This window comes from Petromyzon marinus, chromosome 57 (assembly GCF_048934315.1).
Source record: "Petromyzon marinus isolate PM22_M1 ecotype Great Lakes invasive population chromosome 57, UKy_Petmar_22M1.pri1.0, whole genome shotgun sequence".
NCBI classification, from domain to species: Eukaryota; Metazoa; Chordata; class Hyperoartia; order Petromyzontiformes; family Petromyzontidae; genus Petromyzon; species Petromyzon marinus.
In genome coordinates, this window is record NC_133723.1 from 10886679 (window position 1) to 10912305 (window position 25627).

At 50.7% G+C, this 25627-nt stretch overlaps 1 protein-coding gene across 3 annotated transcripts in view; it reads left to right on the forward strand.

Moving 5' to 3' along the window:
- The window catches only part of LOC116955057 (CUGBP Elav-like family member 3-A), a 40962-nt gene extending 22729 nt beyond the window's left edge, over positions 1–18233 (forward strand). For 2 of the 3 annotated variants that reach the window (XM_076052775.1, XM_076052777.1), the window contains exons 8-13: positions 3519–3659; positions 7013–7075; positions 10814–10891; positions 12123–12266; positions 14256–14431; positions 15431–18233. In XM_076052775.1, coding sequence (XP_075908890.1) covers positions 3519–3659; positions 7013–7075; positions 10814–10891; positions 12123–12266; positions 14256–14383 — 554 coding nt within the window. In that variant the 3' untranslated portion in view covers positions 14384–14431; positions 15431–18233. The remainder of the gene's footprint in view (positions 1–3518; positions 3660–7012; positions 7076–10813; positions 10892–12122; positions 12267–14255; positions 14432–15430) is intronic. The other variant, XM_076052776.1, reaches the window with a different exon arrangement.
- The last annotated feature ends 7394 nt before the right edge of the window (positions 18234–25627 follow it).

Genomic DNA, 25627 nt, shown 5'->3' on the forward strand with positions numbered 1-25627 from the left:
CAGTTCCTGGCTAGGAGCTGCCAGACTATCACGATTCTGCTGCCGTCACCATTCGATGATCGCCACCGGGCTTTGAATCCAGGATGTGCAAGAGATTGTTCCCTTTCAAGAAGTTGCCTGCGCATGACATCTTGTTATTTTGAGACTGATGCACAGGCAGCCACCACACGGTCCAGAGAGGGATCAGGGTCCAATGGCATGGAGACCATGACAATTGGCGACCTCTCTCTGCTGCAGCCTTCGTCCGCCTTCACAACCGTTGTAACTTGCCGTCATCTTCCGCCTGCTCCGCCGTTGAGGTTTTTGTTGGCTCGCGCTCCGTTTGGAAACCTCCCCTTTGACCTTAGCTGCATGGGTGACCCTACCAGGACCTTAGGCCCACATGAGTGGCTGAGCTCCAGACGGTATCGCTCTTGGGACCTCAGGAACACACAAGCTTCTCCACCATGGCAAGGTGGCGATCCTAGGAGAAGCAACACAGAGAGAAGGACAAAGATCCCCCGAATAGCCTAACATACTGCAGGAGTCACGTAGCTAGAAAAAATAATAGATCATGACGTTTTGTGATCTCTCACCTGAAGACGGTCGCTTGTGTTGCGATCGAAACGTCGTGATTTGTTATGATTTTTCTACCTACGTGACTTTACCGAAAGAATCAAAGAGAATGGATTCCTGCAGTCATGAAAGCTTCAAATCAAGATTAATACTGTAGGAGGAAGTAATGTTAGCGAGCCACAGACAAAAACAACCGCCATTCGCTACTGATCGGTGGTGACGTCACCACGGCGCTTGTGCCAGGCTAGGTGCACTTTAAGGCCAGCTGAAGTGTCAAACGCCTGCTGGCAGGTCACAGGACAGACCTAGGTTCCATGGGTTGACCGACTGAGATGATTGGCATATGCACCAGCTCTGCCCCCTACTGTGCTAACTTGCTGCGTTTTAGCTGCCCAGTACTCCACTCATTGTTGTGAGCATCGCTCCTCTGCCCTCCGCTTTTGTTGCTGGAGGGCGACTGCCTCCAACTGCCCAGCAGTGTCCTTTACGAGCCTCCTCTTCTAGAGAGGCCGATCTTGACACCGCTGGTACCGGTCTTCGGCAAGTCCACTCAGCTCCATATCTTGAACCGCATTAGCCCATCTAAACAAAAACTAAACCATTTTTAAAATTTTTACCAGGTAAGGCCCACTGAGCTATGTAGATTTTTTTCAGAAGTGACCTGACCACAAATGATAGCTCAACGAAGTGGCTTATCGTGTGGAAATGTATAGCAGCCAAAAACTCTACATCCACGTTTGTAAATGTAGACCGGTGGACCCGGAAGAAAATTCACACGACCACGGGGAGACCATGCAAACTCCAAATATACAGCAGGCATCAGGGTCGAAATTTAACCCACGACTTCCTGCATATCTGGCGAGGGAGTTAACATCTCGCTACAGTGAGTGGGCATGCGGTGACTGCGCAATGTGGGCTACATGCCCCAGCCAACGCAGCAGTCTTGCCTGTTGGAGGAGCTCACTGATGGGGCCGTGTCCATATCTAAACACTCCGTCACACAGTATCACACACCGTCACACAGTGTCACACAGTGTCACACAGTGTCACACACCGTCACATACCGTCACACAGTGTCACACAGTGTCACACAGTGTCACACACCATCACACAGTGTCACACACCGTCACACAGTGTCACACAGTGTCACACACCGTCACACACCGTCACACACTGTCACACACTTCACACAGTATCACACACCGTCACACACTTCACACAGTGTCACACACTTCACACAGTATCACACACCGTCACACACCGTCACACAGTGACACACAGTGACACACAGTGTCACACACTTCACACAGTGTCACACACCGTCACACAGTATCACACAGTGTCACACACTTCACACAGTGTCACACACTTCACACAGTGTCACACAGTGTCACACAGTGTCACACCGTCACACACCGTCACACACTTCACACAGTGTCACACACTTCACACAGTGTCACACAGTGTCACAGTGTCACACACCGTCACACACTTCACACAGTGTCACACAGTGTCACACAGTGTCACACCGTCACACACCGTCACACACTTCACACAGTGTCACACACTTCACACACTTCACACAGTGTCACACAGTGTCATACAGTGTCACACCGTCACACACCGTCACACACTTCACACACCGTCACACACTTCACACAGTGTCACACAGTGTCACACACCGTCACACAGTGTCACACACCGTCACACACCGTCACACACTTCACACAGTGTCACACAGTGTCACACACCGTCACACACCGTCACACACTTCACACAGTGTCACACAGTGTCACACACCGTCACACAGTGTCACACACCGTCACACACCGTCACACAGTGTCACACACTTCACAGTGTCACACAGTGTCACACACCGTCACAAAGTGTCACACACCGTCACACAGTATCACACACCGTCACACACCGTCACACAGTGTCACACACCGTCACACACCGTCACACACTTCACACAGTGTCACACAGTGTCACACACTTCACACAGTGTCACACACCGTCACACAGTGTCACACAGTGTCACACTTAACACACCGTCACACAGTGTCACACAGTGTCACACACTTCACACAGTGTCACACACCGTCACACAGTGTCACACAGTGTCACACTTAACACACCGTCACACAGTGTCACACACCGTCACACACCGTCACACAGTGTCACACTGCCGCCTGGCGGTAGGAGTGGAGGTTATTTTTTATCAGAATACTTGTACTGGAGTAATCCTATGGGCTATGAAGCTCATGTTCACACATGTCGACTGGCACCAGACTCACGACCCCAGCTCCCTCGTGCAGATGAAACTCGGCTGTATCCATCTACGGTAATAATACAGGTGTCAAGATGTTCAAACAACAGACACCTATCATTGCAAGGCATCATCAAGTCTGGTGGTTATTGTGGTGGTGATGCTGATGGTAGTGGTGGTGATCAGTGACGATTATCTGAACCGGTCTTGGGCCTCCCCTAGGTCGACTCAGCCTCAAATGAGCACCTGGTACGGCGCGTAAAACATCGACACTAGGGAGACAAAGGCGGCTGGGCGTGATGCTGACCACCTTCCTCGTGTGACGTTCTGGCCTTCATAGGTGCTCGTGAACAGCTCTTGCCCCAACAGTCTGTTAAGGCTATGCAGGGGATATTTGTCTTTGGTGGTGATGATTGTGGTAGTGATGGTGGTACGGAATGTGGTGGCAAATGTAGTGGTGATGATTGTGGTGGTGATGATTGTGGTGGTGATGGTTGTGGTGATGATTGTGGCTGTGATATTGGTGGTGGTGATGATGATGCTGTAGGAGTGTAGGTGATGGTTGTGGCGATGATGATTGTGGTGGGTGATGGTGGTGGTGATGATGATGCTGTAGGAGTGTAGGCGATGGTGGTGATGACCGTGCGTGCCCATGTGTCCCATTGCCCCCCGTGTCCCCCCCAACCCCCCACAGCCATCCTCTGCCCCTGTCCCCTGGGTCGGGTGTCCCCCCCAGGGGCTCCGCCCCTGGCCGTGGGGGGGTTCGGGCTGGCCCCGTCCCTCGTCCCGCACCCTCCCGGAGACTCCGCCTGCAGCAGCTTCGCCTACACAGCAGGTGCTGAGATACACGGGGAGGCACTTGCGGATGGGGGAGACACGGGGAGACACGTGTGGAGACGGAGAGACACGATGGGCAGTTACGAGAGGAAGACACGGGGAGGCACTGTGGAGAGGGAGAGACATGGGGGAGGCACTTGCGGGGACATGGGGGAGACACGGGGAGACACGTGTGGAGACGGAGAGACACGATGGGCAGTTACGAGAGGAAGACACGGGGAGGCACTGTGGAGAGGGAGAGACATGGGGGAGACACGAGAGTGAGACATGGGGGAGTCACGGGGAGACATGTACGGAGAGGGAGAGACATGGGGGAGACACGAGAGTGAGACATGGGGACCAGGGTCGTATTATCCAATAGGCCACAGTAGGCACTGTGCCTAGGGCCTACGAAAAAAATGTGACCATGTTTTTTGGTTTGTATGATAAATAATGTAACCAAGATATCTTCTCGAATACAGTAAAACCTTGGATGACAAACACGGAAATTACAAACACGGAAACGTGTTTGTAATCCAAAGCACTCGTGTACCAAAGCGAATTTCCTCAAAAAATAATGGCAACTCAGATGATTCGTTCCACAACCCAAAAACATTCATATAAAAATGATTAATACAAAATACCTTTTTATATTTGTATTATTTAAATTGAATATAAAGTAATCAAATTGGTTAATTAAATGTAATCGTGGCACAACACTATAGTACAATAGTAAACAGTATACACATGGTCACAACACCATAGTACTGTACTAAACAGTATACACGTGGTCACAACACCATAGTACTGTAATAAACAGTATACACGTGGTCACAACACTATAGTACTATAGTAAACAGTATACACGTGGTCACAACACTATAGTACTGTAGTAAACAGTATACACGTGGTCACAACACTATAGTACTATAGTAAACAGTATACACGTGGTCACAACACTATAGTACTATAGTAAACAGTATACACGTGGTCACACTACAGTGCTATAGTAAACAGTATACACGTGGTCACAGCACTATAGTACTATAATAAACAGTATACACGTGGTCACAACACCATAGTACTGTAGTAAACAGTATACACGTGGTCACAACACTATAGTACTGTAGTAAACAGTATACACGTGGTCACAACACTATAGTACTGTAGTAAACAGTATACACGTGGTCACAACACTATAGTACTATAGTAAACAGTATACACGTGGTCACAATACTATAGTACTGTAGTAAACAGTATATACGTGGTCACAACACTATAGTACTATAGTAAACAGTATACACGTGGTCACAACACTATAGTACTGTAGTAAACAGTATACACGTGGTCACAACACTATAGTACTATAATAAACAGTATACACGTGGTCACAACACTATAGTACTGTAGTAAACAGTATACACGTGGTCACAACACTGTAGTACTATAGTAAACAGTATACACGTGGTCACAACACTGTAGTACTATAGTAAACAATATACGCTCGCACGGATGTTGACTATACGAGTGAGGCACGCCGACTGAGACCGAGCATGGGAGATGATTACCCACAATCCCGCAGCGAGAGAGAGAGAGAGAGAAGAAGCATTGGCTCAGTTGTGATCACGTGACGCTCGGCAGACAAAGCGTACACGTACTGCTCGTATTGCAAGACATCGCTCGTTTATCAAATTAATATTTATAAAAAAAAATTGCTCGTCTTGCAAAACAGTCGCAGACCAAGTTACTCGCAATCCAAGGTTTTTCTGTAAATATGAATATAGCAAAGATAGGTAACAGTGGATATAAAAAGAGTAGGCAGTCATGTCAATCGTTTTTTTTACACAAGGTGAGAGAGAAATTAACAACGAGAGATTAACTTTTTTGAGATATTTTTTTATTGCAAAATTAGCAAATAAACATCTTCAAACGGTGTTTCTCGCACAATCTCATTCATTTTGCCACTTAATTTCTTGGCTGCCCGTTACAAATTTCTTTGAAGCAGTAACGAAGTCATTGACTCGTAAGCGAGGCGTTATTACACCCTCAACATAACAGTCGAAACGTCTTTAAGCTTCAACGAATGTAAAGCAATGCCACCGTCGCCCTGTCAACATTGAGTTTTGTTATCGATCAAAATGAACGGCGTCCTTTTAAAGCTGCGTCACCCGATATGAATATGTATTTGAAAAAATGTTACTATGATATAATCAACTTATTAGTACTATGATTATAATCATAGTAACATAAATAGTTGAATACATGTTTGCTTGTAATATTGTTTGGCTGATCTTGTTTTTTTCTCTCAGTAATTAAAAATGAAATCTGCTTATCCGCGGCACACAGCGTGCTCCCCATCGAGTGAGGGCACCGACTTAAATAAAGACGTCTTGACAGGAACGACGTCTTGACAGGAACGACGTCTTGGCAGGAACGACGTCTTGGCAGGAACGACGTCTTGGCAGGAACGACGTCTTTACAGTAACGACGTCTTTACAGTAACGACGTCTTGACAGGAACGACGTCTTGACATGAACGACGTCTTGACAGGAACGACGTCTTGACAGGAACGACGTCTTTACAGTAACGACGTCTTGACAGGAACGACGTCTTGACAGGAACGACGTCTTGACAGGAACGACGTCTTGACAGGAACGACGTCTTGGCAGGAACGACGTCTTGACAGGAACGACGTCTTGACAGGAACGACGTCTTGGCAGGAACGACGTCTTGACAGGAACGACGTCTTGGCAGGAACGACGTCTTGACAGGAACGACGTCTTGACAGGAACTACGTCTTTACAGTAACGACGTCTTGACAGGAACGACGTCTTGACAGGAACGACGTCTTGACAGGAACGACGTCTATCCAGCGGCTGGACGAAGTCCCGCGTGAGAAACCAGCGGAGTGACAGCGGTAGTAGTGACATGGGGGGGCAGCAGCAGCAGCAGTACTAAATGTGTATCACTGAAGGCCTACGCAAACGAAGTGCCTAGTGCCTTCAAGAACCTTGATCCGGCCCTGGGGGAGACACGAGGAGAGGGAGAGACGCAGATAGACTGAGACACGGGGAGGGAGAGACACGGGAATGGGGAGACACGGGGAGGGAGAGACACGGGAATGGGGAGACACGGGGAGGGAGAGACACGGGGAGAGAGAGACACGGGGAGAGAGAGACACGGGGAGGGAGAGACACGGGGAGGGAGAGACACGGGGAGAGAGAGACACGGGGAGGGAGAGACACGGGGAGGGAGAGACACGGGGAGGGAGAGACACGGGGAGGGAGAGACACGGGAATGGGGAGACACGGGGAGGGAGAGACACGGGTGGTGGTGGTGGTGATGGTGACTCTCTGTCCCCTCTCTCTGCAGCTATGAGCCCCATGGCCTCAGACTCTCTCCAGCAGGCCTACAGTGGGGTGCAACACTACACCGGTAACTCACCACTCACTACTGACAACTCTCACCACTCACTCACCATTTACTCACTACCCACCACGCACTACTCACCCCTCACCATTCTACAGCAGGCCTACAGTAAGATGCAGCACTACACTGTAAACTCCACCACTCACCACTCTACAGCAGGCCTACAGTGGGGTGCAGGGCTACACCGGTAACTCACCACTGACTACTCACCATTTACTACTCGCAACGCTCACCTCACTCGCCACTCATCACTGTCACACGATAGCGGCGCGCGCGCTGAAGCGTCACGCTGCCGCCTGACGGTAGGCGGCGCTCTGACGTAGAGTGAGTAGCCACGTGATGATTTTGGTAGCGTTGATGAGTGTGGTGGTGATGATGAGTGTGGTGATGGTGATGATGAGTGTGGTGGTGATAATGGTGGTTGGTGTTGGTGATGATGAGTGTGGTGGTGGTGGTGATGATGAGTGTGGTGGTGATAATGGTGGTGGTGATGATGAGTGTGGTGATCAGTGTGGTGGTGGTGGTGGTGATGATAAGTGTCGTGGTGATAATGAGTGGTGCCGGACGGTAACGCTGTGGTGAGCAGTGCCATGGGGGGGGGGCAATTTCGATTATCCATGCCCCTCATCATGGGGTTTGTAGCAACAACAGGGGCCAAAGGGGCGCTGGATGGGTGCGATGGGCTGATAACCACTCCAGCTACAATTAATTACCACAAAACCATGAAGAAACTATCCAAATAAGCTTGTGCCGAGAGCCCTGGGGTGGACAGGCATCTATGAAGTTTCCTAGCCAAACCCCATTTGGTGGAGCCAGGAGATTGAATCCTTACCCTCGGGGTTCCTCCAGAAACAACAAAAAGCCACTGCGGGTGGCCACGTGGAATGTTCCAACGCTGCCTGTGGAGGAGAGAGGCTGCCACTTGTCTGTCGGGAGCTGGACCGGTACCGCCTGGATTTGTGTGGTATTCAGGAGATACGGTGGACCGGCTCTGGCTCCTGCCACCATGAGGGGTGGACAGTCCTCTACTCGGGGCAGGAGACTGCCAAACAACAGGGTGTGGCTCTTCTTCTGAACAAAAGAGTGAAGGGGGCGTGGGAACATGGCGGTTAGGTGTGGGAAGCTGTAAGCCCCAGGCTACTTTGGGCTCGCCTTCCCATCAACCAGAGGCGAGGAGTGGTGGTCGTGATTACTTATGCCCCCACCGAAGATGAACATCAGTGGAGGGATGCAGGCAAGGCTGATGAGTCAGATGCCTTCTATGACCTTCTGTCTCAAGTGCTAGCAAAAGTGGCCCCTCGGGATAGAGTCATCCTGTTGGGTGACTTTAATGTCCGAGTTGGTCATGATGCTGGCACCTGGTTTGGAGTGATTGGAGGGCATGGGCCAGATCAGCTCAATAACAACGGCAGGAGGCCGCTAGACTTTTGTGCAGCCCATGGGCTTGTAATTATCAACACGCTGTTCCGGCATTGGTGTATCCACACAACATCATGGATGCATGCCGGGTCCAAGCAAGAACATCTGCTGGACTACATAGTGACGGACCAGCGGATGCGAGCCCATGTCCTTGACACCAGGACCTACCGTGGAGCTGATCTGGCCACTGACCATCGACTTGTCATCGGTAAGATGCGCCTGCCATTCTTCCATTCCGGTGGTGAGTGTATACCCAGGACCCCATTCAAACCTATAGTGGGCTGGTCTCAGCTAGCCGATGAAAGTTGCAAGTGAGAATTTCATCATCGCTTGTAGCTGGGGTTGGCATTCCCCCCACTCCTCCTGATATCGAGGGGAAATAGGTGAGGTTTAAGACTGTGGCTCATGCAGCTGCAATGGTTGCTTTGGGTACATGGTCCAGACCTCCCCAGAGACCCTGGCTAACAGAGGAGGTGTTCAGGCTGGCTGAGAAAAAGGGACAGGCCCACTCTCATCGTCAACAGCATCCCACATCAGAAAATGAGGAGGCTTCACGCAGCCTTCACTCATTCCAACAATAACTACATCTCTGCTTGATTGACTTGGTCAAAGCCTATGATGCCATCAGTAGGCCTGGGCTCTGGGTTGTTCTTCGTGCTTTCAGGGTCCCTGACTCTCTGCTCTCAATCATTGAGGACCTTCATGATGGTGGCCAGGAGTCGGAGCCATTCCCTGTTCACCTTGGGGTGGGACAGAGATGTCCTCTGTCTCCCACATTATTTAACATCTATTTTGACCACATTGTTGGTGAAGCCTTCGATGGCTGTATCGGAGGAATCTCCATCTGGCATAGATACCATGGAAGGCTGATTGATGCCCGTTATGTATGCTGATGATCTGGTAATTGCTGCTCACTCAGAGGAGGAGTTGGAGGCATTGCTGCTGAACCTGGAGCATGCAACTAATTGGTGGGGCCTTACAATCAGCCCCACCAAAACTAAGCACCTGCCTTAGTGTTTTGTACCATCAGACACTCCACCCCCACAACTCCCAATTTCTGATGGGGCAGTTGTGGAGAGAGTGGAGAGTTTCCATACTTGGGCAGTGTGCTCATGACCGGCTCTGGCTTGACAGCAGAGGTCTCACTCCAAATCAGTCGAGCGGCATTATCTTTTCATCGTTTGCATAACGCTGTGTGGAAGCTACCTGGTCTGTCGCTCCGCACTAAGCTTCAGGTCTTCTCGGCCACAGTCATGTCCTCCCTTCTCTACTCTTGCGAAACGTGGACCCCCCTAATGGAACATCTTCACCGGTTAGAAACATTTAGGCTGGCCTGCCTACGATCTATTCTCGGTTTAACCAGGCTGGCTTGTGTGAGGAGCTCACAAATCCTTGAAAGATCTGGATAAAATCTCATCGGTGAGCTCCTCCGGCAGGCAAGGCTATGTTGGCTGGGTCATGTAGCCTGTATGCCCAGGCACCGCAAGCCTAAACAGCTTTTGTTCGGCCTGATAGAGGGGGCAAAACGGGCATGGCACTGGCTAGAGAAGAGATAGAATGATGCGGTGCAAAAGGATGTGGAACTGAGTGGACTTGCCGATGACTGGTACCAGCGGTGTCAAGATCGTCCTCTATGGAGGAGGCTCGTCAAGGATGCTACTTGGCAGTTGGAGGCAGTCGCCCTCCAACAACAACGGAGGGCAGAGGAACAACACTCACAATGAGTGGGGCACCGGGCGGCTAAAACAGAGCAAGTTGGCACAATAGGGGGTACAGGTGGTGCATTGACCAGTCATCTTAAGTCAGTCGACCCATGGCACCTGGGTCTGCCCTGTGACCTGCCAGCGGGTATTAGACACTTCACGTGGCCTCAAGGTGCACCTAGCCTGGCACAAGCGCCGTGGTGACGTCACCACCACTTCGTGGCGTTTGTTGTTGGTGGTGATGATGGGTGTGGTGATCATTGTGGTGGTAGTGGTGGTGATGATCATGGTGATCCGAGTTCGATTCCCACTCATGACCACCACCAACACCGGTGACGATTATAATAGTCGACAATTTTTTAGACGTCGTCTGCTTCATAGGTGAAATGTGCTGTTTTTTATTATCTGCACTGGTACTGGATCTCCACCTAGGTCGACTCTGCCTCACACGAGCACCTCGTGTGGTGTGCAGTAAAGCATCAGCATGGTGGAGACAAAGGTGGCTGGACGTGGTGCTAGACCTTCGTAGGTGCTTCTACTCTCTAACAACACTTGGCCACCAACAGTATGATGAAGGCTATACGGGTGACATTTACCTTTGTGTGTGTGCACGTGTGTGTAGCCACGTACCCGGCCGCGTTCCAGGCTTTCACTCAGACGACAGCTGCGCTGCAGCAGCAACAGCAGCAACAGCGAGAAGGTGAGAGGGTGAGAGGGTGAGAGGGTGAGAGGGTGAGAGGGGACATGACTCGTGCCCTTATGTATTTTGAACTTCTTTCGCACCGTACGTAGCCTCCCGCGTTCATCGGAGGACAACAAACTAAGCACTAAAAGCAGTTCCAAAGAAATGAGTTTGTCACTCTGTAGAATTTAAAAGTGACATAACTCGAGTGGCTTCCTACGACCGAAAGGAAGAGCGTAGCAGATGGTCACAGAAACGAATCTTAAAGCGTCGTGCGATGCGCTGACCACCGTCTTTGTTCGATGGCCAGCCAAAAGTCACTGCTGCTGCTGCTAGCTAGAATGACCGGAGTTTGCGTGGTGGTGGTGGTTTCCTCTGATGAGCGCCAACAGCGAGCGAAACCGGCCCCTTCCAGCCGATCATGATAAAGTCCCTGTCTCGGAGGGTTCTACCGGTAGTTATGTTGATCTGGTGGTCTGAACAAGGCTGAGGGAGAGCTTTTGGTAAAACGTGCATTCCTCCACGTACGCACACACGTGCATACACGCATACAAATACAAAGGTCCCCCGTGTAGCCATAACAGACTGTTGGGGAAAGTTCCGTGAGCGAGTCGCACCTATGAAGGCCGGCATGGTACTGGAGGGGGTAGGGTGAGCAGCACCACCACGCCCGGCCGCTTTTGTCTCCCCAAAATGGCGATGTTGACTACTACACACTGCACCAGGTGTGTAGTCGACAGAGGGGAGGCCCAGGACCGGTTTAGATATTGGTGTTGGCCGTGAGTGGGAATTGAACTCGGGTTGCCGTTTTTGGCTGCGCCACCGCTCCGCCCAGCACACACTTCATCTAACCTCACACCTCTTCTCTGTCCTTCACACCTCCCTCCTGCCCTCTCTCCCCTCACTCTCCCTCCCACCCCCTATCTCCCTCCCTCACTTTTTCCTCCCTCTCTCTCCCCCCTTTCTCTCCCCCCACTCTCCCCACTCTCTCCCCCTCCTTTCCCCCCTTTCCTCTCCCCATCCCCTCTCTCGCCGCCTCTCTTTCCCCCATCCCCTCCCCCCCATCACACCACTCTCTCCCCCCACCTCCACTCCTCTCCCCCTCTGTCTCCCCCCACCCCGTCCCTCTCTCTCCCCCACCCCCTCCCTTCCTCTCTTCCCCCTCCGCTCTCCCTCTCCCCCTCTTTCCCCTTCCCCACTCCTCTCTACCCCCTCTCCTCTCTACCTCTCCGCCCCTCTCCCCCGCCAGGCCCCGAGGGATGTAACCTCTTCATCTACCACCTCCCACAAGAGCTGGGCGACATGGAGCTCATGAAGACGTTCTCCCCCTTCGGCAGCGTCATCTCCTCCAAGGTCTTCCTCGACCGTGCCACCAATCAGAGCAAGTGCTTCGGCAAGTCCACCAATCGACTCGCTCCCCTCACAGACCCCCCCCTCACCCCCCACCAATCAGAGCAAGTGCTTCGGTAACTCCACCAATCGCCTCGCTCCCCTCACAGACCCCCCCCTCACCCCCCACCAATCAGAGCAAGTGCTTCGGTAACTCCACCAATCGCCTCGCTCCCCTTACAGACCCCCCCTCACCCCCCACCGATCAGAGCAAGTGCTTCGGTAACTCCACCAATCGACTCGCTCCCCTCACAGACCCCCCCCTCACCCCCCACCAATCAGAGCAGGTGCTTCGGTAACTCCACCAATCGACTCGCTCCCCTCACAGACCCCCCCTCACCCCCCACCGATCAGAGCAAGTGCTTCGGTAACTCCACCAATCGCCTCGCTCCCCTCACAGACCCCCCCTAACCCCCCACCAATCAGAGCAAGTGCTTCGGTAACTCCACCAATCGACTCGCTCCCCTCACAGACCCCCCCTCACCCCCCACCAATCAGAGCAGGTGCTTTGGTAACTCCACCAATCGACTCGCTCCCCTCACAGACCCCCCCTCACCCCCCACCGATCAGAGCAAGTGCTTCGGTAACTCCACCAATCGCCTCGCTCCCCTCACAGACCCCCCCTCACCCCCCACCAATCAGAGCAAGTGCTTCGGCAAGTCCACCAATCGGCCCACTCCCCCTCACAGACCCCCCCCACCATCCCGACCGCCCCCACTTATCGGAGCAAATGCTTCGGCAAGTTCACCAAGACAACTCAAACTATAAATAATTTTTATTTTATTTTTACCAGGTAAGGCCCACATAACTACTTAGCTTTTTTTCTGAAGAGGCCTGGCCATCACAAATGATGGCTCAATGAAGTAGCTTATCGTCGTTTACATCATCGTCGTGTGGAGATTTATATCAGCAAAATGCTCAAAACGTGTGATCTCAATTGTAATGTCAAGGGGAAAACTGGATGAGAGAAAAATACACGTGACCACGGGGAGATGGACATGCAAACTCATGCAAATAAACTAAACTAAAACTATTTTTATTTAGCCAGGCAAGCTCCACTGAGCTGATACGTCGCTCGTTTTCTAAAGTGACCTGGCTATCACAAATGGTAGCGCAACGAGTGGCTTATCATCACATGGATATATATAGTAGCAGCAGCAGCAGCAGCAAAATACTCGCGTGATATAGGAATAGGTTTTACCCTTTTAACTGGCACAAAAACTGACACCTTTATTCAAGGCATCATGTTTGCAATAACCACAACACAAGCAGTCAAAATGCAAACAAAAAAGACAACTCTGATAATAATATGCACTGTCCTTGAATTTGATTGGTCCACACCCGAGACAGCTTTTCTTAGAGCCTAGTCTCCATTGGTGTTGGACCAGAAGACGCCAAAAGGCGTGCCTTGAATAAAGGTGTCAGTTTTTGTGCCAGTCAAAAGGGTAAAACCTATTCCTATATCTTGTTTCTGGCAAAGGAGGTCTCATAATGTAAATACTCGCGTGATGTTCATTCTAAATGTGGAGGGGAAAACCGGAGGACCCGGAGAAAAATCCACGCGACCACAGCAGCAGGCGTCGTCAGGGTCGGGACCGAACCCACGACCTCCTGCATCTCACAGACCCCCCCCCCCCCCCTTCCCACCCCTCCCCCTGCACACCCCCGTGAACAATAAGTTAATACCTCAGTGGGATTTACCTGGTCAGATAAAAACAATATTAGTTTTACTTGTATATTTTTTAAGTGATATTTTTTAATCTTTCCTAACACTTTACACTCCTATCCTGTTTTTTTGTATTGTATTGTTGTTGTGACGTTGTGACCCCGTGCCCCTACTGGATATCTGTGAAAAAGAGCTTCATAGCTCATCGGATTCCTCCGGTATGAATAAATATTCTGATTCAGATAGTTTCTGCTACTCGCTCAACAGCACTTGCCCCCACAGCCTATTAACGGTTACACGGGGGACCTTTGTCTTTTATGGGTGTAGGGTTCGTGAGTTTCGACAACTCTGGGAGTGCTCAGGCGGCCATCCAGGCCATGAATGGCTTCCAGATCGGCATGAAGAGGCTGAAGGTGCAGCTGAAGAGGTCCAGAGACTCAAACCGCCCTTACTAATAGTGGGGGGCTCTCGCCCCCCCACCCAACTCAGCCACACACACAGAGGTAACAACACACAGCGTACACACACACTCCACACACACTGTACACACACACACTGTACACACACAGCGTACACACACAGCGTATACACACAGCCTATACACACAGCGTACACACACGCACACAGAGGTAACAACACACAGCATACACACATATACAAAATATAAAGACAAAGATCCCCCGTATAGCCTTAATAGACTGTAGGGGGTGGGTAGCCAGAACCACGCCCGACCGCCTTTGTCTCCCCAGTGGCGATGTTTACTACACGCCGCACCAGGTACTCATTTTTTGGCTGAGACAACCTAGGGGAGGCCGGTGACCGGTGTCAGATAATCGTCACTGGGTGTTGGCTGTGAGTGGGAATCGAACCCGGGTCGCCCGGTTTATAGCGCAGCACGCTAACCGCTACACTGGCGCTCCCCACACAACAACCGCCATTCGCTACCAAGTTACGGTGACGTCACCAAGGCGCTTGTGCCAGGCTCGGTGCACTCCGAGGCTATGTGAAGCATCGAAGGCTCTCTGCTGACGGGAGGTCACCGGACAGTCCCAGGTGCCATGGGTTGACTGACTGAAATGACTGGCCGATGCACCAGCTGTGGTGTTGGGGAGCGGTAATGCGGCAGTTAGCATGCAGTGCTACGAACCCGGCGACCTGAGTTCGGCCAACACCAGTGACGATTCTCTGATCTGGTCCTGGGCCTCCCCTAGGTTGACTTAGTCTCAAATGACTACCTGGTGCGGTGTGTAAACATTGCCACTGGGGAGACAAAGGCGGCCGGGCGTGGTGCTGGCTACCCACCCCCTCGTGTGCTGTGCCGCACTTCATAGGTGCTTGCTAACAGCACTTGCCCCAACAGTCTGTTAAGGCTATACGGGGGATCTCTGTCTTTGTTATTGGTATTAGTGGGCCTGTGGTGTTGGAATGAGCGGTTGTAGTGGTGATATTGGCTCTATTGTAATGTTTACGTGTGTGCGTGCGTCCGTATGTTTTTTTGACAGGAAGACGAAATGAGTGTGCATCAACACTCACTCTCAGTACGCATCACTCTCACTCACGTAAAAATCACACTCACACACACCATAATACTCTCACACACCATCACATTCTGGCACACACAAAGACAAAGATACCTCGTATAGCCTTTAACAGACTGTAGGGGCAAGTGCTGCTAGTGAGCACCTTTGAAGGCCGGCACAGCACACGAGGGGGTGGGTGACCAACACCACGCCCGACCGCCTTTGTCTCCCCAGTGGCGACATTTACACACCCGCACTAGGTATTTATTTGAGGCTGAGTCGACCTACGGGAGGCCCAGGACCAGTTCACATAATCGTCACTGGTGTTGCCCGTGAGCGGGAATCGAACCCAGGTCGCCAGGTTCGTATCACAGTGCACTAACCGCTACACGATCGCTCCCCATAACAACACACACCATCACACTCTCCCTCACACAATAACACTCTTACACACGCACACTACACAGTGACCCATACCGACACATAGAGACCTATAGAGGCACATAGAGACGCATAGAGACACATAGAGACCAATAGAGACCCATAGAGACACATAGAGACCCATAGAGACCCATAGAGACCCATAGAGACCCATAGAAATACATAGAGACACATAGAGACCCATAGAGACACATAGAGACCCATAGAGATACATAGAGACCCATAGAGACCCATAGAAATACATAGAGACACATAGAGACACATAGAGACCCATAGCGATACATAGAAACACATAGAGACTCACAGAGACACATAGAGACCCATAGAGACACATATATACATAGAGATACAAAGAGATACATAGAGACCCATAGAGACACATAGAGATACATAGAGATACATAGATATACATAGAGACACCTAGAGACACATAGAGATACATAGAGACACATAGAGACGCATAGAGACGCATAGAGACACATAGAGACAGAGATACATAGAGATACATAGAGACACATAGAGACCCATCGAGACACATAGAGACACATAGCGATACATAGAGACACATAGAGACACATAGAGATACATAGAGACACATAAAGACACACAGAGACACATCGAGACACAGAGACATAGAGACACATGTAGTGATGCAGATCGGAGACAGTACTACTTGGAGGCACCTCTTTATTCTTTACTCACAATGGGGACTATACACACTCCACGTAGGTGCGCACTATTATATATATATCTCTGTACACACACAACCGTCTATTGCCGGCGGCACTATCTAACGCTACAGTTGTTAGGCTGTCTAGCTCGTGGTGCCCAGTGATGGTGACGACAGCGGCGACGGTGGTGACGAACGGCAGCTCGGCGAGGGGATCCACTTCCAGGGCCTCCTCTTATGCTCCCAGCGTGGCCTCGCTTCGCCCACGCCACGCCCCCCCCCCCCCCCCCGCTTCTGGAACCTACTAGCAGGTTCCTGGGACTTCCAGATGCCCCCCTCCATGAACTTTGCCTAGATGTTTTATCCCCCGTATATGCTGTCGTCTCTGGGCGTGTGCACTGCCGTGTCTTGTAGTTACACTTCGTAGACAGCAGCCAGCGCTATTGCACTACACATATATACACAAAGATATACAGAGACTCGTGGAGATACATAGAAACACAGATACATAGAGACACGTAGCGACCCACACAATGGGCAATGTTAGTCTATGGACCGTATGGTAAAGCCATTGTGGTCTTCGCCCCTTCATCGAAGGAGGTGGAGGAGGAAAAGCGACACGACACGAACCCTCTCTGTCTGCTGCATTCCTCTTCTCGGCGTGGATAGCAGCAGCAGCACGACCTCCACACTGGGACATCGATCTCCTGCAAAACAACATTGATGCTCAAATCAGGAGCAATATATAAATTAGCTCTATTGGTTCAATGCAAGCTAACCTGTGGACCGGTTTCGACATTCAGTGTGTCATCAGCAGCAACAGAGTCAGGCTTTCCTTGAACCAATGCTGTTGAACTGTCCAGATGTTTATAGCCAAGGACCGGTTTTGACATTCAGTGTCTCATCATAAGCAGCAGCACACTTGGAACATCAATCTCCTACACAACAACGACATTGCTGAAGCCACCAACTCGTGCAACAAGAGTGGTCGGACCGATGAGAAGGGCCGGCGTAACTATGGGAAGCTGACGGGGGAGAGGGCCTGGCATCGTCGCATCCATACATCGCGATCATGTCGCCGCTCCGATCTGGCAATTTATTTTATCTTTGAACTCAACCGGGCTGAGAGACATAATCAACAACAACAATTTCAGAATGTGCAATGTGCTGGGGGAGAAATCCGATGAGCTATGAAGCTCTTTTTCAAAGATGGTCCAGTAGGAGGCACGGGGTCAGACCGTCACAACAAACTATAAAACGTGATAGGAGTGCACATGACAGGAAAGGCAAACAAATCACCCAAAAGCATACAAGTTCAACTAAACCATCCCCCATCCTACCAGGCTAAAGCACCCGCTGAGCTATGAAGTTATTATTTTCATAAGCAACCTGGCCATTATGTCGATTCTAAATGTGGGAGGAGTAAACTGGAGGACCTGGAGGAAAATCCACGCTACCAAGAGGAGAAAGATAGACACGCAATTCCAAATATACTAATACTAAAACTGCTTTTTCAGGTAAGGCCCCACTGAGCGATAAGCTCATTTTCAGAAGCAGACCTGGCCGTCACAAATTATAGCAAAAAAGTGGGCTTATCATCACGTGGGAATTTATAGCAGCAAAATCTAACCTCAACGCATGTTTCTACAAAAATAAATAGCCGGCGCCACGTGACTAACGTGGCTGTGTCTGTTGGGTGGTGGAGGTCCTCGCGACATTTTGGGCGCCCCAAACAAAACTAAGAAAAACTAACCATCGGTGATGAATCGCAGGACCACCAAGTCCATCGGCTCGCTTGCACGGGCTGCCCCGGGGGCACACGCGGCTACATTCGGCCCTGGGGGCACCCAGCCCTGGGGTTTTGCCCCTCAGGGCACTCGGCACTGGACTTTGGTTCCCAGGCTTTGTGAATCCTGGGGGCTCGGGGGGGGGGGGGCGCTCTGATTTAACCGGGGAGGGTGGGGGCAGGGGGGGGGGTGGCTGGGTTGGTGGGGCAGAGGGGTAACTCAGGCGAGGTGGTCACTGTGTCTGGTGGTCAGATTCAGAATCGGAGTATTTATTTACACCGGAGGAATCCGATGAGCTATTAAGCTCTTTTTCACAGATGTCCAGCTGTGACGTGACGCGGCGCTCGTGTCCGTCGGGCTGACCACGCGAGGGCTGCTCAGTCCCCCATCTTCCCTCCTCCCCCGGATGCCCCCCACCCCCCTCGGTGCCCACCCCCCCTCTTTACTCCACGTGGGGGGGGGGGGGGGGGGCTGTGATCTCGCAGGTCCTGGGGTCGGTTTCCCGCACCGTGGTTGGCACCACAGTTGGTGACAACCCGGGGAGAGGGGAGGAAGTGGTGGGGAGGAGGGAGGGGAGAAGGGGATTCAATAGGACTCGTGACTACAATCCACACAAAAGCAAAGATCCCCCGGGTAGCCTCTGAATAAGCTGTTGGGACAAGTGCTGTTAATGGGGCAGTAGGAGCAGCACCTATGAAGGGCGGTACTTAAATTTCGATTTAAAGCTTTCCTGACTGCAAGGATTCATTTTCTTTGGTTCTTTCGGTAAAGTCACGTAGAATGAGAATAAAATAAAATAAAACAATACAATTTTCACGACGTTTCGGCCACAACACAAGTAGCCTTCTTCAGGTGAAAAGAACAACCTATCGGGACGACAGCCACAATGAACGCTGCTAAGATTCGCAGCGTCTTTTAAGCTCGTAGCAGTCCGTGGTGCTGATGTGGAGGGTACGAATCCACCCACTTTTTTCGCCATATAGCATCGTGATATATAACGACTTATTGTTGGTAGCTCAGCTGATTTGAGAATATATAGAGTTTATTGATAACATTGAGGTAGTTTATATTTTAGTGTTTTATCTGTTTACTATATGGTATTCATTATATAGTGTAGTGTATACCCAGTTGCTGTTAATAACTCTGCTTATTGAAGAATATATTGAGTACATTTATTATATTGATGTAATTTAGACTTAGGTTTTTTTCACACATCTGTTTACTGTATGATAGTTGAGTTGTTGCAGCCCCTTTGGCGTCCATGCACTTGGTGCCTCTGTGGATGTGTAGGCTTTGACTTTAACATAGCTACTTCTGTGACCAGTCACAAGCTAATCCCTCAACTGTTTCAATGCTAAATTCTCCTGTTTGATATGTAAACCCCTTTGTCAAGGTGCCTCACTTCTCTCAACCAGCTTAAAAGACGCTGCGAATCTTAGCAGCGTTCATTGTGGCTCTGTTGTCCCGATAGGTTGTTCCTTTCACCTGAAGAAGGCCACTTGTGTTGTGGCCGAAACGTCGTGAGAATTTTCTTGTTTTATTTTATTATTTTATTCTCATTCTACGTGACTTTACCGAAAGAACCAAGTCAAAAGGGCGGTACTGGCACAGCTACGAGGAGGGGGTCGGTGTGGCTCCAACACAACTACTGCTCGGCCGTCTTTGTCTCCCCAGTGCTGATGTTGATTGCACACCGCACCATCGTACATTTGTTTTATACTGAGTTGACCTAGGGGAAGGGAGGGAGGCTGTGAGTGGGATTCGAACTCGGGGTCACCAGGGTTGTGGTGTGGCCCAGCAATAACTTCCTGGCCGCCTTTATCTCCCCAGTGCTGATGGCGTTTTTGTTTTATACAGCACCGGGTACTTTTAAGGCTGGGTCGACCTAAGGGTGGGAGGCCCCATAACCACAATCACAAAGCACATTGGCCAGTTGGTGCCACTGAGTGAGAGCGAGAGAGAACGCGCGATGTCTACCCCGCGTTATATTTATTGAGAAGCTCATTTATGGGTTATCAAGGGGGAGGTGTGAATAAGAAGGACCAAAATGTAACTTTTGCAATGTTGCGATTTTCATGACTGACGAGGATGCTGATGATTTGAGAAATACAGTTATTCAGGTGCTGATGTTGCGGTGATGATGACAGTGATGGTGATAGTGGTGGTATGGTGATAGCGGTGGTGATGATGGTGAGAGCGCTGGTGATGATAGCGGTGGTGATGATAGCGGTGGTGATGATGGTGAGAGTGGTGGTTGATGATAGCAGTGGTGATGGTGAGAGTGGTGGTGATGATGAAAGTGATGGTGATGGCGTGGAGATGACGTGATGATGACATGGCGGTGATATGGTGGTGATGACATACGGTGGTGATAACGTGGATGACATGATAATGCCGTATTTTGGTGGTGACGACGTGATATGGTAGTGATGATGACGTGCTATGTTCGTGATGTTTTTGGTAGCGATGACGTAGGGATGATGATGACAAACGGATGAGGTACAGAGATGAATATTAATGATGATAGAGAATGATAGCAATTTAATAACGATCGTGGTGGTGATTAATGAATTAAACAACTCGGAAAATGATTATAACTTAATAATTCTCACGAATACTCTTTGGTTTTTTCGGTAAAGTCACGTAGGTATAAAATAAGTTAAATCACGACGTTTCGATTGCAACACAAGCAATCATCATCAGGTGGGAAAACCACCTGATGATGATGATTAATAGTTACATATGAAGGTTGAGTGAGAGTCTATGTGAGTCTATGACTTTTAGTGGTGGTGGTGATGATTTTTTATTAAGCTGCATCTTGAGATAAGATGAATAAATACAATGTCAGCTTTGGAATATCGTGGTAATGTTCTTACATGTGCATTCACAAAGCCCGAGTCTGTAAGCGAGTCTGGATTTCTGTGTGAGTCTTTGGATCCGTGTGAGTCTATGAGAGTATGGGTCTCTGTATAAGTCTATGCATCTTTGTGCGAGTCTATGGGAGTGTTTGGATCTCTGAGTATGTGAGTATGGGTCTGTGTGTGAGTCTATTGATATCTGAGCTTATGGGAGTCTATTTGAGTATTAGTCTGTGTGAGTCTATGGGTCTCTGTGAGTCTGTGTGTGAGTATGGATCTCTGTATGAGTCTATGGGAGTCTGTGTCAGTCTATGGATCTCTGTGTGAGTCTATGGGCGTCTATGGATCTCTGTGAGGTAATGAGAGTTTGTGTATGAGCATAAGGATCTTTGTGCGAGTCTACGGGAGTCTATGGATCTCTTGTGATTCTATGGGAATTTGTGTGTGAGTCTGGATCTCTGTGCGAGTCTACGGGAGTCTGAGTATGAGTGTCTGTGTGAGTCTGTGCGTGAGTCTATGGGTCTCTGTGAGTATGGGTCTTTGTGAATATATGGGTCAGTGTGAGTCTGTGAGTTTGTCAGTATGAGTCTGTGAATGTGTGTGAGTATGGGTCTCTGTGAGAGTCTATAGAAGTCTTTGTGAGTATGGGGCTCTGTGTGAGTCTGTGCGTAAGTCTATGGGTCTCTCTGTGAGTCTATGCGAGTTTATGTGAGTATGGATCTCTCCCAAAATCTATTTTTGAGTCTGTGGATCTCTGCGCGAGTCTATGTGAGTCTCTGTTGTGAGTCTGTGTTAGTCTGTGGACTTTTATGAGTGTGGGTCTCTATGGGAGTCTTAGGTCTCTGAGTATGCAAGTGTGGGTATCTGTGTGGGTATCCGTGTGGGTATCTGCGTGGGTATCTGCGTGGGTATCTGTGTGGGTATCTGAGTCTGGGCGGGTCTATGGCCCTATAGTGGAGCGATTCGCGCACTGCGCAACGAACCCGGCGATTCCCGTTCACGGTCAACACCAGTTACGATTATCTGCATCGGTCCTGGGCCTCCCCTAGGTCGGCTCAGCCTCAAATGAGTACCTGGTGTGGTGTGTAAACATCGCCACTGGGGAGTGAAAGGCGGCCGGGCGTTGTGCTGGCCATGGTCACTAACAGCACTTGCCCCAACAGCCTATGTAGGCTACACGGGGATCTTTCTCTTTGTCTTTTTGGTGGTGGCCGTGAGCTGGAAGCGAACTCTGGTATTTTGCCGGGTTCATAGAAACAGCGCAGCGCTAACCACTGCGCCACCGCTCCCCCAACCTAATTGAATGTGAATTGCTCCACAAACATTTCCAGGACATCTTTTTTCCGTTTGCCCCTTTGCTGCTATAATTGTTACTACGCTGCTACTGCCACTGCCACTCGGTAATTAAAGTATTTATAGAGAGTTTTTCTTTATTTTGACAAAAAATGTACGAACTGAAAACTCTTCAAGGTCATTCATCACGTGTTACCGTCTAAGAGAAATGATGTCCTTACATGGCCAAAGCAATTGGCCCGTTCCAGAGACTCAGGCATCCTGAGAACTGAGTCTTAGGGTGCAGTAATAATGCCACAGGGCCCATGGGTTGACTGCTATACCAGACTAGGTGCAGGAGGAGGTCACGGGACAGACCCAGGTGCTATGGGTGAGATGACTGGCAGATGCACCAACTGTGCCCCCTACTGTGCCACCTCGTTACATTTTGTCCGCCCGGCGCTGCGCTCGTTGTTGTGAGCGTAGCTCCGACGCCTCCCGCTGTTGGTGGAAGGAGGCTGCCTCCAACTGCTCAGCAGGCTGAGATGCACCTCGCCTGGCACTGCCCATGTGGTACATCTGCCGGTCATCTCAGCCAGTCAACCCATGGCACCTGCTGGGTCTGTCCCGTGACCTCATCCTGCCAAGCAGCGAGCATTATAAACTTCACGTGACGGCCTCAAAGTGCACCTAGCCTGGTACAAGCACCTTGGTGGCGTCGCTGAGTGGAAGATGGTTGTTGTTGTGTGTGACGTGTGGTATGATTGAATGTTGGTGTGTGTGTGTGTATGAATGCCTGTGTGTGTGTACGCGTGTAACCATGAATGTATGTGTGGTTGAGTGTGTGTGTATGAGGTCTTCTCGGCCACGGTCATTCCCTCCCTTCTCTACGCTTGCGAAACGTGGACCCCCCTAATGGAACATCTTCGCCGGTTAGAAACATTTAGGCTAGCCTGCCTACGATCCATCCTGGGTTTAACCAGGCTGGATTGTGTGAGGAGCTCACAAATCCTTGAAAGATCTGGGCAAGGTCTCATCGGTGAGCTCCTCCGGCAGGCAAGGCTGCGTTGGCTGGGTCATGTAGCCCGCATGCCCAGCCACCGCATGCCGAAACAGCTTTTGTTCGGCCGGATCGAGGGGGCTAAACGGGCGCGGCACGGGCTAAAGAAGAGATGGAGTGATGTGGTACAGGAGGACGTGGAGCTGAGTGGACTTGCCGATGACTGGTACCAGCGGTGTCAAGATCGGCCTCTGTGGAGAAGGCTCGTGAAGGATGCTAATGGGCAGTTGGAGGCAGTCGCCCTCCAACAACAACGGAGGGCGGAGGAGCGACGCTCACAACAACGAGCGGAGCGCCGGGTGGCTAAAGCACAGCAGGTTGGCACAGTAGGGGGTACAGGTGGTGCATCAGCCAGTCATCTCAGTCAGTCGACCCGTGGCACTTGGGTCTGCCCCGTGACCTCCTGCCAGCGGGACGTTCGACACTTCACGTGGCCTCAAGGTGCACATGGCCTGGCACAAGCGTCGTGGTGACGTCACCGCCACTTAGTGGCGAATGGCGGTTGTTGTTGTGTATGAGAATGTGTATGTGTGAGTGTCAGTGTACGCGTGGGTATGAATGTCTGTGTGTGTGGGAGTGTGTACGCGTGTGTATGGTAGAGTGTGTGTGGGGGGGGGGGCAGTAGCGTTGTGGTGAGCGCTACGAACCCGGTGACCCAAGTTCGATTCCCGCTCACAACAAATAACAGTGGCGAATAGTTGAATCGGTCCCCTAGGTCGACTCAGCCTCAAATAAGTACCTGGTGCGTTGCGTAAACATCGACACTAGGCGTGGTGCCGGCCACCCATTCCCTCGTGTGGCTTTCCGGCCTTCATAGCTGCTACTCGCTAACAACAGCCGATTAAGGCTATACAGTGAGGGACGTGTGTTTGTGTATAAGGGTGTATAAGGGTGTGTGTGTGTGTGCGTGTCTTTGTGTAATAATGTATGAGTGATTCATCGCCACTGGGGAGACAAAGGCGGCCAGGCAGTCGTGGAACTGGCCACAATACCACCCCCTCGTGTACCGTGCCGGCCTTAGTAGGTGCTTCTCGCTAATAGCACTTGCCCCGAAAACCTGCTCGAGGCTATACGGGGGACCTTTGTAGAATGTGATGCGGAGACGCTGCAGAAGCTATAAATTACCCGTGGCGTCATTGTCCGGGCAGATAATGGCTTTGTGCGAGCGATGCCCACCCTGCACACTCCCTGCACACTCCCCGCACCCTACCTGTATCCACCCTGCACCCATCCTGCACCTTCTCTACACCCTACCTGTATCCACCCTGCACCCATCCTGCACCTTCTCTACACCCTACCTGTATCCACCCTGCACCCACTCTGCACTCATCCTGCCCCCACCCGGCATGAGCCAGCGGTGGGTGCAGGATTCCCCATTCCTGTGACGAGAGAACGACTTTCCATAGGACAAACAACCACACAAAGTGGTACTTGTTTTATCGACCCCCGCAGGCAGGGAGGACCATGATGGGCTGAGTCAACTCCGCTGCGAACCTGGCAACCTGAGTTCGATTTCCACTCACGGCCACCAACACCAGTGACCATTAACTGAAACCGTTCTAAGCCTCCCCTAGGTCGACTCAGCCTCAATGAGTACCCGGTGCGGTGTGTGAACATCGCCACTGGGGAGACAAAGGCGGCCGGCCGGGTGTGGTGCTGGCCACCCACGCCCTCGTGTGCCGTGCCGGCCTTCATAGGTGATGCTCGCGAATAGCACTTGCCCAAAAAGTCTGATAAGGCCATACCGGGGATCTTTGTCTTTGTTATTTTTTGTATGGGCTATTTGCCTTTATGAGTTTTTTGCCTTTGTGTGTATGTGTGGAATGTATGTAGGTGTGTATGTGTGGAATGTATGTATGCAATGCCGAGTGTGTGTACGTGAGTCTGAGTGTATGTGTTTTTGTACCGCATGTGTAGGTATGAATGTATATTTATGTATGGATGAACGTGTGTGTGAATGCATGTATGAATGTGAGTATGTATACGTGTGTATGTATGAATGTGGGTGTGTATATGTGAATCAGTCGAGCGGCAATATATTTTCATCGGTTGCGTAACGCTGTGTGGAAGCTACCTGGTTTGTCGCTCCGC